General features: G+C 32.8%; 1 protein-coding gene across 3 annotated transcripts in view; it reads left to right on the top strand.

The window, feature by feature from the left end:
- Window positions 1-20,676, top strand: part of LOC106069895 (phosphatidylinositol 4-phosphate 3-kinase C2 domain-containing subunit beta-like) — a 52,964-nt gene that overhangs the window by 8,383 nt on the left and 23,905 nt on the right. For all 3 annotated transcript variants that reach the window (XM_056043764.1, XM_056043763.1, XM_056043765.1), the window contains exons 4-20: window positions 268-416; window positions 1,045-1,165; window positions 1,550-1,661; window positions 3,584-3,654; window positions 5,168-5,237; window positions 5,395-5,529; window positions 6,727-6,797; window positions 7,598-7,740; window positions 7,909-7,993; window positions 9,135-9,257; window positions 10,360-10,554; window positions 11,095-11,200; window positions 12,786-12,847; window positions 12,989-13,069; window positions 14,241-14,429; window positions 18,340-18,433; window positions 20,409-20,514. In XM_056043764.1, the coding sequence (XP_055899739.1) occupies window positions 268-416; window positions 1,045-1,165; window positions 1,550-1,661; window positions 3,584-3,654; window positions 5,168-5,237; window positions 5,395-5,529; window positions 6,727-6,797; window positions 7,598-7,740; window positions 7,909-7,993; window positions 9,135-9,257; window positions 10,360-10,554; window positions 11,095-11,200; window positions 12,786-12,847; window positions 12,989-13,069; window positions 14,241-14,429; window positions 18,340-18,433; window positions 20,409-20,514 (1,913 nt within the window). The remainder of the gene's footprint in view (window positions 1-267; window positions 417-1,044; window positions 1,166-1,549; window positions 1,662-3,583; window positions 3,655-5,167; window positions 5,238-5,394; window positions 5,530-6,726; window positions 6,798-7,597; window positions 7,741-7,908; window positions 7,994-9,134; window positions 9,258-10,359; window positions 10,555-11,094; window positions 11,201-12,785; window positions 12,848-12,988; window positions 13,070-14,240; window positions 14,430-18,339; window positions 18,434-20,408; window positions 20,515-20,676) is intronic.

The following is a 20,676-nucleotide window of genomic DNA, read 5'->3' as shown; positions in this document are numbered from 1 at the left end:
ATGCCCAAACTAAGGACCACGGGTCATATATCTGACTTGTAGACCTATATGACATGAAAGAGAAATCCTAACCCTAATGATGTTATATATTTAGCTTAAATTCTGAAATAAAAAAAATGACTTGAGTGTTCCTGCAGCATCCATAGTTGTAACCTTATTTTAAATGCTTTAAGTTGTATGTAAAGGCTATGGGTGATACTAAATAGGTTTATGGCATATTATTAAGTGTAGATACTGTGTCATGCTTGATTGTTTGTGTGTGTATAGTTTGAAGAAAATGTACCCTTCCTCTGAGGAGAAAACAAATCAAGGCTTTCTGGTCAACCAGATCCGTGAATGTCACATGAGCTCCATACAAGTTAAAGTGGTTGTTCACACAATGTTTGCCACAGAGCCAGTTATATTTACCTGTGATAGTAAGTTTATTGTATGTTCAACTGTGATTTACATTATGCTTTATTCATCTGTGATAGTGAGCTATGTTTATTAAAATTAATCTTTCTTTACTCTCTATTTGGAAAATGTAGGACTCCTGTGAAGTCAATTAAGTTGTTGTACATAAAACTATAAAACTCATTTTGCTCATTTTATTGTTCATAAATTAATTCATGCCATTGTTATGTAATATTCATTGTGTGTTAAAATGTTCAAACCTAGTTCCAAGGGAAAGTATGTTTTCTGCATTTTGACAAGTATGAAGTATAAATATGTTAGATGGATTTTTTTAAAATATTGTTTGACAGGAACTGTCAGCTAAGTGATGTTAGTCTAATGTTACACCCAATAGCACTAACTCAATAAGTGACTCTATCAACAAACCACTGAATTTATGAGTGGTTTTATTTACACACTCACTTGACACACATAACACACAACATTGAAACATGTACCCCCCTCGTTAAGGGAATCATTTTTAATACTCATATAAACAGTGTCAACAAGAGATGTTTAAGAAGAAATTAGAAAGTTATGAAATTTTATTAACTGTATTATAGTATGGGAACTATTCTGTAGAAGTTACAACTGTTTCTAACTTCTCTCCAGCTGATGCCCTGGTGGAGCACGTCATTAGCCATGTACTCTACACACTGGCCCCTGCAGACCCACAGCCTAACACAGAACTGTTTATTCTCAAAGTTTATGACCGGGCTGAATATCTGGTTAAGTGAGTAAATAAATGTACTAGAAATAGATTTGGTCTTACAATTTAAAAATAGTTTTTAGTTGGTTGTCACATTATGTGACCTAACCTAAAGTAAGTACATCAGTGTATACTCATTGCTAATTCATTTAATAACAGAGAAAAGTGAAGACTATATTGGTAAAATTGTCAATACATATTTTTTGTTTGTTTGTTTTAGTTTGGAAAAAAATAGTTAGTAGCCTTTCTTGGGCCTTGAATTTTTGAATGTTTAAAATATTTAATATAATTTATATGCAGCTTAGAAAACTTTAAAAATTAATTTGTTATTTTAAGAAAATTGTGCTTATTTCTGTTGAAAATGTTTACAAATTTTACTTTAGTAAGGAAAAACATGTATTTTTCCAGTGACCTCCCCTTGGCCAAGTTTGACTACACACACAGCTGCTTAAAATTGGATCGTGATATTTGTTTGGAACTAGTGACTTGTGAAGAAGTGTCAAGACCTTTCATTAGAACAGTAAGAAAAAAAAATCTTTATATTACAAACAATTCTTTTGTGTTCCAATAACTTTTAACCCTCATGTACCTTTGCGCAAGTAGCATTTTCAAAAGTACTTCAGCAGTCCAAACCTCTCCATCACTTTCATTGAAGTCCAGTAGGGAATCGGCCCCTACGTGGGTGCCATTATCCTGTTGGTCATTAGAAAGGCTTTTATCCAACAACCAGGCCTGGACAAGGGATTCCCCATCCTGAGTCCTGTCTGAGGACTCCCAGCGGTAGACAGTCATATTGGTTGAATGGGCTAAAACCGGGCCGTGATTGTTTCACTCAACATTCAAGTACTTCAGGACTTATTTTCAGGTTGTGGTGTAAACATCTTGCTTCATTTAGTTCTAAATGAATATTCTTGTTTTATTTTATCTTATGAATTAAAGACATTCTTCAAAACAGAAGATAATCACATCCTACACGTGAAGCAGGCTGTTTTGGCGCAGGGGACGTTATGGCGTGAAATGTTTTGAGCACATTGTATTATTTCTTTAAAGAAAAATGATACATATCTGTTTTGTATGTGTGTTTTTGTCTAATGTATTATTCATGTATAGAACAAGAGATATTTGTGTCCATATTTTTTGTCTTTAATTTTGTTTTGTAATTATTGTTAAATCACATTATAGCGTGAGTATGGGTTGTAATATTGCCCAAATCAAAAGAAAACAATGATAGAAAAAAATTGATGCAATTTTAAGTGGAAACAAAAAGGATTTATTTAAAATACTTTCAACAATAAAAAGGAGAGAAAACTGATGAATGTCATCCTGTGCACACTTCACATATAGTTTTTGGGACTAGGGAAGCATATCATGGTCCTAGGTAGAAATCTTGACCTTTTCTACTATTTATATTAGGGATTGCAGCGGAAAAGGCTTGAACACGAGACTTTCAAGACCACATATCACGAGACAATACCACACAACCAGGCAGCCGTACATAGTTCCATAGTTCTCACTATGGCTATTAATAAATGTGATATACTATTTATTGTATGTATATGCGTGTTTGTGTTTCACATATGTTGGCTTGTGCATGTTTATTTATTAAATGGAACATTTTTATTTTCAACAAAATTTGTTTAATTAATTACACTAATTTACAAAGAAAAACAAATTAATGCAATATTTCGTTTACACACAAAAAAATGTTTTATTTAATTAAATTAAATGTATTTTTAAAATATGTTCGGTGAAGTCTTGGATTCAGTTGTTAGCCAAGAGAAGCTCGGTCACCCAAATCACCCTTACCCAAAATAATTTTATCAATTAGAACCTATCTTTTAAAAAGTTTCTTAGCTTTTACAGACATTAAACTAATTTCAATATTTTTTTTTGTTAAATTGTCTTTTGGACATAGAAATCAATGGATGTAATCCAATGCAATCCAATGCATAGAACTAGCATATAATAAGGGGAAGAGGGAACATGTTATTACTGTGTTCTCTTGTAGGAATATGATTTATTATATATTCATGAAATAATCAAAACCTTTATCAAATAATAATTCGGTGGGTGGAGGTTGAATTCATACTATACATACATTAATATAGTCTAGTGAAATAAACTTAATTATAAAAGCTTTATGTTTCTTAAATATCTCGCACCAAAACGTACCCTGCGTCAAAACGGCTCACGCTAAAATGGTCATGCCAAAATCGCTTAGCCAAAATGTCATGTACCGCTTTAGTTTGTGTCTAATGCAAGTCAATGTTCATTATTACAACATCTTAATTTGTAGGAAGTAATGATGAAACTTTTGGAATGTCTAAATTGGAATTAATATTCAACATAGTCAAAGATAAATGAAATGAGGTTATTTATTATCAGTCTGAAGTTTCTTTAATCAATAGATCATGGATGAATGTGTTTTTTTTTGTATTGCAGAAAGATGATGATATTCAAGTTTTATATTTTCCTAAAGAGTACATCAACACTGAGGGGGCTGCAGTATCAGAGTAAGACTTTTCAGTTTTTTCTATGCATTTTATCATCAGCTTTGACTTTTTGTTTAGTTATACATGTATTGGATGTTCCTTCATGATGGAAGATTATTACATCCTAGCCCATACCTTTCAAAGGAAGGATTGGAGATGGCAGAAGCAGGGTTCAAAAAATGGACTATTGAGAGGATAAATGGACAGTATCACACAAGCAAGCAACCATGCATTATTCTTTTTCAGCTGTTGAAGAGAGGTTTCAGAATTACATGGAGGGTTTCTATGTAATATTCCATTCTGATGTCTCTGTATTGACTTCTGTAGAGTAGTTCATCTCAAGTATACCATTACATTCTTTTTCTGAATCAACAATCAACAAATAATGGTTAATGACCATTATTATAATGTAGTAAACATGCTTGAGTAGCATAGTATATAGAGTCAATGATTGAAATACATAACCTTTTGTCTAAAGTAAACAGTACATAACCTATTGTCTAAAGTAACAGTACATAACCTATTGTCTAAAGTAACAGTACAAAACCTTTACCTGTTGTCCAAAGTAAGCTGTACATAACCTGTACTTGTTATCTAAAGTAAGCAATACATAACCTATTGTCTAAAGTAAGCAATACATAACCTATTGTCTAAAGTAAGCAATACATAACCTATTGTCTAAAGTAAGCAATACATAACCTATTGTCTAAAGTAAGCAATACATAACCTATTGTCTAAAGTAACAGTACAAAACCTTTACCTGTTGTCTAAAGTAAGCTGTACATAACCTGTACTTGTTATCTAACGTAAGCAATACATAACCTATTGTCTAAAGTAAGCAATACATAACCTATTGTCTAAAGTAAGCAGTACATAATCTATTGTCTAAAGTAAGCAATACATAACCTATTGTCTAAAGTAAGCAGTACATAACCTATTGTCTAAAGTAAGCAATACATAACCTATTGTCTAAAGTAAGCAATACATAACCTATTGTCTAAAGTAAGCAATACATAACCTATTGTCTAAAGTAAGCAGTACATAATGTATTGTCCAAAGTAAGCAGTACATAACCCATTGTCTAAAGTAATTAGCGATTTTGGTCATCACCTTTAATTGATATTTTGTTAGGATATATTTGTTAACAATGAGGTGGCAAAATGTTCAGTATGTTTAGTGGGACTATGTGAAGGAGTGTCTTAAATACATACCATACCATCAAAGTGTGTCATCACAAATATTAAAGCAGAAAATGCCAGCAAATACATTTCATGCGAAGTAGAAAACTTTGCTTAAGAATACAGAAATTTAGCAGAAACATTTTGGGTCATCAAATTATTTTATCTAACCCATTCCAATCCATTTGGTTCCAGATTTTTTTCCCTTTAATATTTTGTACATCTCTTGGCACATCTTATCTGCTGCATAGATTAAAACAGGATGTAGGAAAGTATAGATTGATCTCATGCATTACCATTTTCAATTAATTCTGTTTGAAAGCTAGTCCACAACACATTGTTTCTTGTGTTCCCAGGCAGGACCTCTCTATTTACTTGGATACATTCTATCATGAAATAAATGTTATGTTAGAACATTTCAGTCAGGTAAAAGCTTTTGAAACATTTTTCTTTGGTAAAGGCTTTTAAACATTTCATAAAAAATGAAATTTGTGTGTATACTTTTCTATGAGAAGTTATTCTACCTTTTATATTGTACATTTTAAATTTTATGATTTTACACAACTAGTTCTTTGTATTTCAGCCTGGTTATGACAGTTTTCAGCTCCAAGGTCTGCAGCAGTCAGTTAAAGCAATATGTGTCAGCTTGGCTGGGGTGGAGACTGTAGATGTATCCAAATGTCTTATGAATCTTCGGCGCCAGGTTTCGGAGATGATGGTAATGTAGTGTCTTTAAATGGGACTCTGGCTTCTTCTTTGAAAAACTTGTGAGCACTGGGATTATTTCCCCTTGAACTGGAATTCAAGACTGCAAATCAATTGAGATCCAGAGATATTTAGTCATTATTCTGTTTCCTAATCACTCCAGTGATTTATTGGCCTCCTATAGTTCCATTTCATCTCCACTCATTGTAGTTTCATAACGTAGGGAACTTTGTTTTTGTTACTTCAATAATTGTAACAGACTCATGGGACTGAAGAAAATAAAAGTAAAAAGTATTATTATAGGCATGGTTTAAATAATATTTCCAATTATTTTTATTGAATGACTAAACAAGTATTATGAAATAATTGACTGAAATAGCATAACTTGTCAATAAAGCATTTTAGTTGTATTTACTTAGTCTTAATGACTCCAATGAATATTGTTAACTGTAATGGGTCTTAATGACTCCAATGATTATTGTTAACTGTAATGAGACCCTGTAAATATCTTTTTCAAAGATAAACTTCACAGAGAACTGTCTGATTTTGAATCTACGGGGTACTTGACAGATATAAGGACTTATTATTTATTGTTAATATTGATCCCATAATAGGACTAATTATTTGAGCCATTCATTGTTACAGCTGATTTCAGATACAGGATTAATAATTTGACCACTCCATTGTTACAGCTCATTTCAGATACAGGATAAATAATTTGACCACTCCATTGTTACATCTCATTTCAGATACAGGATTAATAATTTGGCCACTCCATTGTTACAGCTCATTTCAGATACAGGATTAATAATTTGACCACTCCATTGTTACAGCTCATTTCAGATACAGGATTAATAATTTGACCACTCCATTGTTACAGCTCATTTCAGATACAGGATTAATAATTTGGCCACTCCATTGTTACAGCTCATTTCAGATACAGGATAAATAATTTGGTCACTCCATTGTAACAGAAGGAAGCAGAAGACCAAAAAAAAAAGATCTTGACCTAATCTATTTCCATACTGATCCATTTACATTCCCACTTACTTATGCATACGTGTCTGAGTCTGTGGATGACTGTGAACAATTTGAAAGAAAATTTAGGATTTCACTCTATGTCTATATGCATGTGTCTGAATGCATCTATAAAATGATAAAAACTGAAAAGCATGAGATTTATTTTTATTGTATATTGTTTATTGTTTAGAGTCCCAGCCCAAAGCCCCAGACTATGTCAGAGGAAATAAGACAAGACAAGGATACACAGGAGGCTATTTAGTAAGTTAGAACAAATAGCTTGGGACTAGAACAATGAAATTCAAAACCAAAGTTTCTTTCTAAAAACAATTGTATATCTTTTTAATATTCATTTTTTTTCATTAAGTTTTTAAATGCTAAAGATTGCTGGCCATTGTTAAGAAATTATTTTTGATTCAAATCATAGTACTCTCAGTAATAAGCCTCCAAAATATGTATTTACAACTTCATTTAGTCTTTAAATAATTCATAATTCAACTTAATTCACATGTAATAGCAAAAAACTGTTTCACCACTGAATAAAACCTGTCATATAACTCTTCTAATACTTGTTAGCTCTGCCCTAGACCTAAGTGTTTTTAGTTTAAACTAACTGTAAATGACTTCTATAAGTAATCACTGCTACTACAAGTACTAAGTTTAAACCTAATAGTTCTAAAATTAAACATAATTCTAAATCCATTCTAATACTACCCATACAAGTCCTAAGTTTAAACCTAATCCTAGAAACTGTAATACTTGAAATAGATCCATAAATGTAATTCATGAGCTAGTTTTGTTACAATTATTTCTATATTGTAAACAGTGATGCAATGCTGATCTGTATTTTTGGACTAACAGAATAAAACTGTTTTATTTGGTTAATAGACTACAGGCTACTTATCTAACTAATGTTACCCTCAATGTTCTATGGCCATAAGCTGTATGTACCAGTTGTCAATACAGCACCTTTTTATTGTGTTGCTTGTTATTCTCTATCATTTCGTATTGTCATTTATATCCTGAACTGTATTTAAAGTGTGTCTTCCTTTGATTCCTAGTGTTGCCATGCATTGTTCCCTTCTGGAGGACCTCCAGGCAGCTGTGGATGCACTTTTAGATGCTGTCAAAACTTTAGTACGCATGTACTGTCGCACATTCCTGACCGATTTCTTCCTGGGGTCATCCATCGAAATTCCTCACGGTCAGTATTTTGTTTTGCAAGTGCCTTTGTAGAAGTAATAAAATAGTAATCAAAAGTATTGAATTGAAATTGTCACTTGCACGATGTTTTTGAGATGTATTGATTTGAAAATATTGGAAATAACCTTAATATTGTTTTAAAATGTTTACATTTAACATTGTCTTATAGATCACACAGAAATAGTCAAAATGAAAGACTTCTTCATTATTGATTTGTCTTCAGCACATAGAATCCCAGCTGCATGGAAAACTAAGTAAGTAATATATATATATTTATTGCTTTTTTTGTAAAAAAAAAAATAGGTGCCGATACTCAGTGATTAGGTGCCAGTACTCAGTAGTTGATTGCCCAACTTTTAACTACTAAAAATTAATAATATACGTTATTCTGGTACGTCGTACAGGTGCGTACCGTCACAAAAAAAGCCATATATATATATATGTTGTATATATGTGTGTGTATATATATTCAGTTGTTTTAAAGTCATGCTTCTCTTAACATTTCTATAAAAATAATACTTGTGTGTTGTTAAAAATATAAAGTAAAATTTTCTCTAAGGATCAAAATATAGATTGTGATTATATTGTATTTTCTTTTTTCCTCTAGAAAAGTGTTGCTCTTAAAACTACACTACACAGCAACAACCAAACACCATTCACTTATTATAGAATAAGGATTACATCTTTTTGATTTGTATTTATTCATAGGAAACTTACTTGTTTTTTTTTCTTCAATTTTTGCTTTAATTATTTAATTAAGGAGCTAGAGATCTTGAATTTTGTTTATGGACTCGTAAAAAGAAAATTGATTAGTTATTGAGTTTGTTTTAAAAATGACTGGCCTTAATTTAAGTTCCTTGCAAATATTGTCCATGTTAACAACTAGGTTCTCTCACTTGGCCCCCCCCCTCTCATGTTGCAATCTCTACTCTAGACTGATCACTTTATAAAAGTAGCTCTGGTCAAAAGGCTACTTTTTATCAGCTGTTATAAAATTGGCAGTTTGTTTAGTTTAATGGATGTTTTTCAAGATAGCATTGTGTTCCCATCTAGTACTACAAACATCATTCAAACATTTGAAATCATTCTGAAGAAAAACATTTTCAATGCAATGCCTTCCCTTAATCCACTGGCTTCCAGGCTAAATAACAAAAACATTCATTAGTTTGTACATTTATTAGTTTGTACATGGTTTATTGTCTTTCTTTGGTGCATTTATTTTTTTGGGTTTATTTTTGTGATTTTGAATTCATTGATTTGTCTTCTTACAATCAATAACTAAATCTGCTGTTCACTTTATTTTTGTTTGTTGAGATAGTTTTGTTTGTAAGGATATGAAAGAGAAGTAATTTTCCTTTAACTATTATGACACTTGGTGCATTTATTTCTCCTCAGATATGAGAGTTACAAGATAGTGTGCAGTCTTTACCATGGGACTAAAAGACTAGTTGATGATATGTCCACTACACTGAAACCATTGGCCAGTGGTCTGTGTGAGAAAATCACATGGGATGAATGGTTAGTGGCACCTAGGCAGTAGAATATGACAAGTATAAGATACACACAGGTGTCCTAGTAAAATGGTGTTTCATAAACTAAAGGGAGCTGATTTGTTTATGGTGGCTTTGTGGCTGAGTGCTAAAGTGCTTGGCTTCCAAGCCTGGGAGTCTTGAGTTCAGATCTCGTTGAAGGCTGGGATTTTGAATTTCAGGATTTTTAGAACGTCCTTGAATCCACCCAACTTTAATGGGTACTTGAAGGAAAATAAAGGCAGTTGGTCCATGTGCTGGCCACATGGCACCCTTGTTTACTAACAACCATAGAAACAGATGACCATATATTGTCTGCACTATAGATTGCAAGGCCTAAAAGGGGTTTTACTTATTTTTTTTGGATTAGGTGCCAAACGCATACAAGAAAAACCACCTGTGCCTGTATATCTGTGCATTTACTATAGGATGTTTGTCACATGACTTTAAATATCAGATAGTTGCATAGTAAGTGGTTCTGGTCTTTAATATTAATGTTATACATATTGTGATGATTGTATTTGTATTTAAGATTGTAAATAGCACTTGATAGAATCTTGGTTTTAAGACATAACAAATTCTATGTTTATTTGTTATGATTTCGTTGGTCTATTAGTTAAAATAGAGTAACAAACCTTAAAAGATTGCTATTGTTGTCAGAGGCTTGAGTTTTGATTCCAATCGTATAAGTACTATAGAAGTCAGTTTCATAGTTGTGTATATTTAATAGTTTAATATTTGATGCCTTTGTCTACAATTACAGTTACTCTGATAGTTTTTATTAGATTTTAACTGATAGTTTTTATTAGATTTTTATATTTCTGTTATTAATTGATCCCTGGTGTCTTATGAATTATTGAAAGAAGTTTATATATGTGTCCATGTCAAAGCCACGGCAGGAGTTCACAACACATCATATGTATACATGTATATAATGTTATGCGTTTTAAAATATGTTATTTTATAGTTGATATTGAGCACCATCACCATGCTTTATGTTTTAATGAAATGGATGTTATGATTATTGATGTACAAAACTTGATCTCTTTTTCATTTTTTTAAGTGTAACTTTCTATACATTTTCATTTCAGGTTAAACTTTGAGAGGATGCCTCTGTGTATCATGCCTAGAGAAACACGTCTATGTCTCATGCTTCTTGGTGTTCCCAGTGCCCCAGGAACAGCTGACAAGCCAGGAGGCGTGACCAGAGCAGGGGATGCTGGGGAGGTCAGTAAGCTACTGAAACCATTGGGGGCTGCCTCTCTTCAACTCTTTAATGAGAAAGGGTAAGACTTTTAAAAACATTTTTAAGTAATGATCTGAAAATACAGACTTGGGATTCTGTTGTTTCATTAATGAAGCTATGCTACTATGAATGTGCTAATTAATTATATCTATTTTGCTTTGTACATTTTTTTTGTTAAATGATCACTTTTTTAAAATTATAAGTGCATCACCAAATTTTATGTTTGTGAGCTAATGATGTTTATGTAAAGTAAACAATGTTGACGACACTTTGTATTAAATTTTTTTTTGGTTATGTTTGAATTTTTTGTTAAAAGACTTATTGAACATTCTTGTATTGTGGATTGTGATTGGTTGATTTGACCCATAGATGTTTTAGTTAACAAATTCTAGCTTCTGTAACTAAAAAAATTTTATACAAAAACAAGATGAAACAAAAAACAGCAACAAACAAGCTCAAATATTGATTGGGAGCAGAAATAACTAAGATTTCAGCAAACATTTATAAATTGTGTAGTTGTAAACATTTTTTTTGCCTGGTACCAGCTTACCTTAGGCTTATTTTCATATTTTCTTTTCAGCTATTTGAACCAAGGCCCACAATTAGTTCCTCTAATAATGGGAGCCAGCTCAGATCCCATCATGCCTTCTTGCAAAACAGTGTTGCCAGACTCAGTTCTGCTGCATGTAAGTTTTCATTAGTTTAATCAAATCTTTGGGGCTAGTAATATCACAAAATTACTATGTGAAACATGTACCAAGAGCACAGATTGAATAGTTTCCACTTGCGCTGCCTGAGACGCATAATGGGCATCTCTTGGAGGGACCATGTCTCCAATCAGGAAGTTTTAAGATTGGCCAATATGAACAGCATGTATGCTCTCCTGACACAAAGAAGATTACGCTGGCTCGGACATGTCACCCGCATGCCAGATGGCAGAATCCCGAAAGATATCTTATATGCTGAGCTTGTGGAAGGAGTCAGACCCAAGGGCCGCCCAAGACTAACATATAGAGATGTCTGCAAGCGAGACATGAGAGCCTCAGGCATCAGCGAAAGTATGTGGGAAAACATAGCCAAAGACCGGAGTGCATGGAGACAGACTGTGCGTGCTGGGACAACCCTTGCTGAGAACAAAAGAATTGAAGCGGCTTTAATCAAGAGGGATAAAAAGAAAGCTGCCCTGTCTGCTAGCCCTAAATCAGAGGCATACACATGTACGAATTGTGGCAAAGTCTGCCGTTCTAGAATTGGCTTGATTAGCCACACCAGATTCTGCCCCGTCTCAAGATTAAGCCAAAACCAGTGACTCATTTGGGCGCATCCATTGCCTTTCGAGACAAAAGGAGCCATATATATATATATATATATATATATTTTTAAATTTATTTATTTTACAATTTGAGATGCAACATATAACAATCTATAACAATTTAATAGCTTATTGTGTTTGGCCACTGTGAAAAAGCTGGTACATGCTGTAACTGAAACACTTGTTAATGTGTCCTGAAATAGAAGGCTTGCTTTATAATACCACACCACACATTTTTTTGTCACTTGAATTCTCGGAGTCAGTATGGAGGAAATTTATTAACGTTGCCTCTAAGTGGGAACATTAAAGAGCATTGAGTCAGTCAGAGCTTTGGATTTATGTAGATAGATGAAGAGGAAAATGGACTTGTGAGCTCAGGGACAGTCAGTGACAAGGGCTAAGGACTGGCTGGTTTGATGCAGGTTTATGCAAATACCTTATTTTTTTAATAAAAATAATTCATTTTGAATAAATGTAATAATTGGTACCACTGCAGAAACAGAAGTCTGGGGGACATTTAGGTGCAGAGGGAAGGATAAATTAGAATCATGACCCTTAGACTGAGTAAAGTATTTTGTATTCTTTCAGCAGTTAATAGGGAAATATTTTTCAGACTTTGGGTTCCTGCTAGTGGGTAAAAAGTTAAGTAAAATATAAAGTCTGGCTGTGTGACATCATACAATGTATACAAGGGTTCATTTGCACTCATGTCATTGCTTGTTAAGCTCTCTGGTCTGCATGCTCCAAGTTTTAATTTGATTTAATTCATTTAAGCATCTCACTTGCAATTGATGCTAAGTACTTTAATGTGAAACACAGTGCTAAAATTCTGTCATTTGTCTCTATAATTATAAAATGAAACTTAAATGTTTAGCCTAGACATTCTAGAAAAAGTAACCATGGATTCCTTGATTGTACCATTGGTCCCAATTAAACCAATGCAATAATTTTTTTTACAGGTAAATCTTCCAGATTTTGATAAAACTATTTACTTCCCAGAACCTTTAAATTGTGCATTCAGGTAATTTAAACCAAATTATATATATATGCGTTTTTTTTTAAAACAGGAATGTTTTAATCATTATACTCTTGAATCAACTATTGAATAATATAACTGGAAAGTGCTCTAAGTCTGTGATCTTTCTTTCATTTCAATGTATAGCCCCAAGAAATCCTTTGATACTCTCACAGAAATGGTGCGTTTATTGGTGTATGGTGTCATGGAGAAAGAAACTTGCTTGGGGTGAGTTAAACATTTGATTTTGTTGTAGCATTCTAGTCTAACAGGATTATTCTAAAATCTTTGGTACCTGAAATGAGTCTGTTCATGGCTGGAGCTAACACCAGGCCACTTAAAACCCTATGGCTATTCAGCAGTAGGGTTTCTCCCAGCGACCTGGATTGAAGCAGAGACTCATGACCCCTGCCTTTTTTTCTGAAGGTTTCTCAATGGTCAAGATACAGGGTTCACTTTAATAGTATTTAGTTCTAATGGTTGTGCTGTATATAGATTAAAGACATCTGATTAACAAGGTAAGTGCTGAATGAATTTATTTTCTTCTTTATTTATTTCTTATAATATTACATTACATTTTTTGGGTCGGTTTTTAAAGTTTTCACTAGCTTTGAGGGTTTTGTTTTCATGCTGCCCACTGAAATGAACATTTTGATTACTAAAACTGAATAAGGCTAAAAATCTTTTTTTCTTTTAACTTAAATTCTTTCAGTTTTATCATATAGTAACTAAAAACCAAATATTTTTAGCTATCAAATAAATTGACAAATCTTAGCTAAATAAAATCATTAAACATCAAGTTCTTTCACAGAAAATATTGATTTAAAACTCTCATTGCTATTAAAACCTGACAGGCACGACATGGCCTAAATTGTGCCGGTGTGCCTAAAATCAAATCAAACATATTAAAACCTGTAGGACTTTTTGATCAGTCTGAAAATGTACTTGTATGTATATAGATATATATATACTAGCTTTACCCACCAGCTATGCCTGTTGATATGTTCCCAGGCTATAAAATGTTTATTTTGGCCAAAACCTGTCACCACTTTTTATTGCACTTCTAGTAGAATAGCCCAATTCTTAACATTCCCACACATACTTTTGAGTCTGTGAATTCTAATATTTGCTACATTGAATTGGAATGACCCACTTTAGGATACCCCTAACACACAGATACTTTTGGCCAGTGATTTCTAGTAGTACTTATCTCTCCGCCCCCCAGACAAAAAACAACTACAAACAATCTTTCTTCTTCTTTTTCATCCTGTGCATTGTAATGCTATTCCATATAGGCTTTTAAACTGTTAATAGGATTCTAAGTGCAGTTATACAGAGATTTATTTAATACATATCTATATTGAATGTTGTATGTAAACGTATATATCCTGTTTGTCAGGTTTACTTCTGATGAGCTTGAAATCTTGTGGACACATCGCCACTATATGAAAGATCACCCAACACTGTTACCCAGGATTCTCATGGCAGCTCACAGCTGGGATTGGGCAAGTCTGCCAGAGATCTATGCACTGCTCAGGGACTGGAAGCCTTTACCCCCAATGCAGGCCTTTGAGCTGCTTCTCCCCCAGTAAGTCTGTTTAAATTGAGCATATCAGATTCTACAAATCACTTTTTTAACTTCCGGGGCGCTGCACAGCAGGCGACCTGATTATACTGGACTCTTTTTTCTATTTTTTTTTTCTGTTAATATTTCATGTAATTTGTTACTACTCCAATGTTTCAATGGATGTGCAATGTGTCTTTTGGATTCTAATGTTGGTATGGATTTTAATTTGTGTGGAAACGTGTATTCCAGTGGAGTTTTGTGGTAAGACGCTTGACAGTATGGACAACACACCCGCCATCTTGGAACCCAATAACGAGCTTAAGCCCAAGGCTTTAACCAAACAAATCCCTAGCACAAAACGTAAGAAGAGAGGACGTAGAGGAGGAATACGAGTTAAGTGTAGAAGAAGAGGACAAAGAGGCTTCCTTCCACCCATCGTAACAGGCAATGTTAGGTCTTTACAAAATAAGATGGAAGAATTAACAGGTTGCTGTGAACATCTGTATCAATTTAGAGAGTGTTCCTTAATGTGTTTCACTGAGACCTGGCTCAATGATACGATACCTGACTCTTTTGTTGATCTCGATAAATTTTACGTTTATAGAGCAGACAGAACAATTAATAGTGGAAAGTCAAAAGGAGGAGGACTCGTAATCTATATAAACAAGGAATACTGCAACGCCAATAATGTGAACATCAGGAATAAAATTTGTGACCCTAACATTGAACTTATGTGTGTCACACTTAGGCCTTACTACTTGCCTAGAGAATTCACCCAGGTGTGTGTTGTTGTTGTGTACATACCACCGACGGCTGACACAGTGACTGCGTCGGAAATAATTTTTGATGTGCTTCACAATGTACAATCAAAACACCCGGACTCTGTTTGTATCGTAACTGGAGATTTCAACAACCTAAATATTGACAACACACTGTCAATCTATTGCCAGTATGTCTCCCTCCCAACAAGGCAGGGCAGAACGCTCGACAAATGCTACATAAACATTAAGCAGGCTTACAAATGTAAAAGTTTGTTCCCACTTGGAGAATCTGACCATGTATTATTCCATCTTATACCAAATTACAAACCTACTCTTAAAACTACAAAGAGAGTTATAAAAACGGTCAAGATGTGGTCTGAAGAGGCTGTAGAAAAACTATGAGGATGCATTGAGAACACTAACTGGGAAATCTTTATTGAGAACTGTCCAGACATAAACGAACTAACAGAAACTGTTAACTGATATCTATCATTCTGCGAGGAGTTAACAATTCCAACAAAAACAATACAAGTCTATGGAAACAATAAACCATGGATGACCAAAAAAATTAAACACCTTATTACTGAAAAGAAAACAAAGTATAAGGCTAGCAACGAAGAGTTTATAAATTCTAAAAATAAACTGAGAAAAGCAATAATTGAAGGGAAAAAAACATACAAAGAAAAAATCTTGATATAAAAAAAACAACAACTAAAAGTTATTAAAAATTGATTAACCTTTATTTTACGTTTCAAAACATCGCAATAATTTTTAGGTATGAATACAATTGAAAAGTTTATATAATAGTTTGTTCCGGATGTTTGTATAAATAGTAAAAGAAAAAGAGAATTTCAGATAAATGTAATACCGTTAATTAAATTTTTTGGATGGTCTCGTATAAAAATTAGATGTACTACAGCCATGTGGAGAGATTTTCTTACCTTACTTTGGTGTTTGGATTCTGTTTTCCTTAAAAATCGGAACATAATATTAACGATAATTAGATTTTTTAATGTTTTAGGTAGAAAGTTAAATGTACTGTAAGAGAGTAGTGAGTTAAAATATTTTTCATAAAAATCCGTAAAAACATTATTTCGTAAATGAGAAGATTATTTGTTTATTAATTAGAAGAGGGAGATCAAACAATTATTTGGCGTTAGTAGATTTTTAAAAAAATTCGGAACTTTCTGGCGATGATTTATAAGAAACAAAATCCGGAACATTCTTTATCGATTACAAAACTTCTATGTTATGTTTCAGCAAGAAAATTAAATGTCTAAAAAGTAATGTTCAGTAATCAATTCTAGTAAATTACTTTTTTTTAAAGCCCTGAACAACCTATTGTCGATATTTTAAAAATTTGTTTAAAGATGAAAATATGGAACAATTTGATATTGATAACCAAATTATAGTGACACATTGTCAAATAATATAAGTGTAATATTAGTAAATTATGCAATTTCAAACAATCATTAGGCATAATTCATGTTTTATAAAACAATATCCGGAACATTTTTACACTTAATGAAATATAAGTCAGTATAGAGATTTTGATTTAGCATTAATATGCTATTTACATAAAAAACGGAACAACATATTATTGATAATGTGTTTTTGCAACGTTTAAGCATGGAAATTGAATGTAATATAAATTAGAAGAGCAAATAAACAAAAAATAAAAAATCTGGAACAATCAATTTTTAGATAATTAAAACTATTGAGATGTTACTGGAGGAAAATTAAAGGGTAAATCAGATTTTCAATTGCTTTTAGAGTTCAACTTTTTTTAATCTAATCGTGACGGACAGACCGACCAACAGACAAAATGCACAAAAATAATCTTCTTTTATTCGGATGGGGGCACTAAACAAAAAATAAATAAAATCTGATTTTTTAAAAAAGTTTAAGGAATTGGTTTAGCACCTGATCATGTTGCGACGTTACGCTACTGCACGAAAATCGCTGCATAAAAAGTCCATTTAAAAATGTGCATGATATTTACATACAAAGTGCATTATTAGCCTTTATAAACAAACAGAAATGTTTTCTTTTTAATTTTAGCAGCTAGTTGACCAGAAAAACATCTTTAACTATTATTTATATTTGTTGTAAACATTTCCTGTACATTTTAAAAATATATTTGACTTAGTGATACTGAAAATACACAAAAATTGTCCATCTTTGTTAGCATATTGTAACATTGCCTCCCTTACATTTACGTAATTGTTTTAGAATTGGTGTATTTTTATGAAAAAATCGCTTGCATAATTAATTTTATAAATTAAACGGTTTGCTTTTAGAAAACCAAAAGTAGCCGTTGCACCTAAACTTTTCAAGCCGCATTTAATGATGAAATAATATTTTTCATATCTCTTCTAGTTTTCGAGATCTGGGTGTGACAGACGGACAGACTGACATTTTGCACAAACCTAATAGCGGCTTTTTCTCCTTACGGGGGCCGCTAAAAAGCATAAAAAATTACACTCACAACATTACCACATTTAAAGGAACTTTTTGAACAAACGTGCCTAAGAAAAATCGAAAAAATTTTGGAAGACAACGGCCACCCGCTCCATCAAAACTACGCCAGGTCGTCGCGAAGTGGGCGACTGCTGTCAATCAAAACAAGAACGGAGCGGTACAAAAACTCGTTCGTACCTCACTCGGTCAGACTCTATCACCGCCACTCATTGATCAGGGAACATGAAATGCACCAAGATACCTGTGTGTAGTCGCTGAATGAACTCTTTATGTTGTCTGTTGTATTTATGTGTATTTTTCTGTTGTGTTGTCTTTATATGAGAAACGAGTCCTTGTAATCACAACAAATTTCCTTAAGGATCAATAAAGCAGTCTTAGTCTTAGTCTTAAATATTGTTTTTTTCTATATGAAGTTATGTGAGCTTAAGTCAAGTGGGGTAGTACATTTCACATATTTCTTTGTCCAAGTGCTTACAAAGTTGACTTGTGTTCAGCGTAATATTCAACTGCCATTAATTTTAGACACAAATGCCATGTAGGTCTAGGTGAACTCAAAGACATCATTTATATCATATATATATATATATAGTTTATTGAAGTATCCCTGTTGAAGTTAAAAGATTAAAACTAGTGGATACCACAAATTTAGTTGTTGAAATTTAATATCAGTACTGTTTACTTTTACTAAGGTACCCAGACTTGAAAGTTCGCCAGTTTGCTACAGATTGTCTGAACAAAATCCCATCCGATGACCTGATTGATTTCTTACCCCAGATGATTCAGGTTAGAGAGTGACTTAATGTGTTAGTCACTAGAGCAATAGACTCAGCTTTATTACTTAGTTTTATTGCGTCTTTTTTTTTACCTGCTACTTTTTTTTTTTTCATTTGTCTCATTTAGCATGGAGAGTTTTGTTCTTCTTTTATAAGTTTTTTAAATGTTTACAATGTAAATATGTACACATCTTCCCAGTCCTATCTAGGGTTAGCAGACATCAAGCAAAGGGAGGACATGTTAGCTTTATGGAATCATGTACTCTGTCTGGCAAGACATTGGTCTTAATTGTGAACATGTCCTGCTTTCACTTTGTTTACATATTAGAATATCAATATCATTTTGTCAATCATGCAAATTCAATCCTTCAAATCTTCTGGTTTAAGGAAACAAACTCATTTATAAAAAGCAGAAAGACTGCATGTTTTTTGTCAACCTTTTTCATGAACATTTACTTGTATATTCCAAGCTTAGAAGAAACTTATTAATCAGCGCTTTTCGTGATCAATGATTTTAATTTTGCATTTCTGGGCAAATGCTAACGCTGAAAGAGTGTTTTAGTAGAGTTAACTTTGTCTTGTTTTGTTATGCCTTGTTATACCTGGTGTCTGGTGACCTAGTCATATTGCAGTTATCTGGGGCAGTAAACAATGCTTTGAAGTTCATGGTTGAAATATAATTTGACAAGTTTTTCTGTTCTATAGTAAGATCTTAAGTACATAAAATATAAAAACATTTGTGTAGCTAGAAAATGCAGGAAGTAAATTGGTGCTAAGACTCCACTTCTGATCTCACTGGGGTAGCTTATTGCTGGTTACAAGGAGAGGAGATGTCCTTTTTTTCATTCGAGATGGGGCTTGTCATGTAACAAGTTAAGAACCGCTGGTTAATATTTTCAAGTTACTCAAGTTACTAATCATAAGAAAACAAAATTGACAGTGAGGAACACGGTTATGATTATGACAAAATGTTTTGTGTTGGTATTAAAAAGGTTGGGTTTTTAAGCTTTAATAGTACACTCTTTTGAAATGTTTGAAGGAATATACTGCAGTCTTCCTTAATCTTTGGTCTTGAAGACAATACCTATATATAAATATGGAGAACATAATAGACTTCTTTTTTTTTTTTTAAGAACTGAACTGGTTTCTATTTGTATATTGAAGATGGCAGTTATTAATTTCTTGTTCAAAGTATAAGTATGCAATCTCATTCTTGATTTTTTAAAAAAGTTGTGAGTTGATTTATAATATAGTTATTGTAACTTATAAAATTGATTTATCAAAATTAGACTGTTTTGTGGGGCTGTTTTTTCAATATTCAAAAATAATATTTTGTTTTTAAATTATGCAAAACATCATTTTGTTGAACTGCTTGATTTGATCTGTTTCTCATGAATGCTTTAAGAAAACTAATTTTTACAACTGTTGTTTCAAAGAGCCATCATCTCTTACTGAGCTGCTTACTATTACTAGCTATTAATAGCGCCTATTGAGCCACCTCTCAGTTATAAGTTCTAGCACTTCAATGGAATCTATTTCTGTGCACATGCCAAACAATTTCTGTGCACATGCCAAACAATTTCTGTGCACATGCCAAACAATTTCTGTGCAAATGCCAAACAATTTCTGTGCACATGCCAAACAATTTCTGTGCAAATGCCAAACAATTTCTGTGCATATGCCAAACAATTTCTGTGCATATGCCAAACAATTTCTGTGCAAATGCCAAACAATTTCTGTGCACATGCCAAACAATTTCTGTGCAAATGCCAAACAATTTCTGTGCACATGCCAAACAATTTCTGTGTACATGCCAAACAATTTTTGCTTCTCTTTTGAACTCACAGTCATGAATTCTGACAATTTTTTTTTAGACATTTAAAAATCAATTTATAATATACAATTAACCTAGTTTCTAATTGGCTTTAAATCTCTGATTTGCTTAAAGCTTGACTCTATTTGTTACTATGCTCTCCCATGTACAGGGTTTAAAGTTTGAGAGCTACCACAACTCCCCCCTGGCCAAGCTTTTGTTAGAGCAGTCATGTAAAAGCCCTCGCTTTGCTCACCAGTTCTTCTGGCTTCTAAAAGGTAACACGTTTAATGTTGAAAGAGTTATTTTATTGAAAGCAACATTTGAGACCTACTTTGTTATAATCATTGATGAGAAACCCACAAATAAAAAGTTTTTAAAAGCTATTGGCAATAATATTTTAGAAATATATATAAATTCTAACATTTCTAGCATAATCT

This window comes from Biomphalaria glabrata, chromosome 10, assembly GCF_947242115.1.
Source record: "Biomphalaria glabrata chromosome 10, xgBioGlab47.1, whole genome shotgun sequence".
NCBI lineage: Eukaryota > Metazoa > Mollusca > Gastropoda > Planorbidae > Biomphalaria > Biomphalaria glabrata.
The sequence above is the reverse complement of the archived record's forward strand: the minus strand, read 5'-3'. Positions and strand labels throughout refer to the sequence as shown.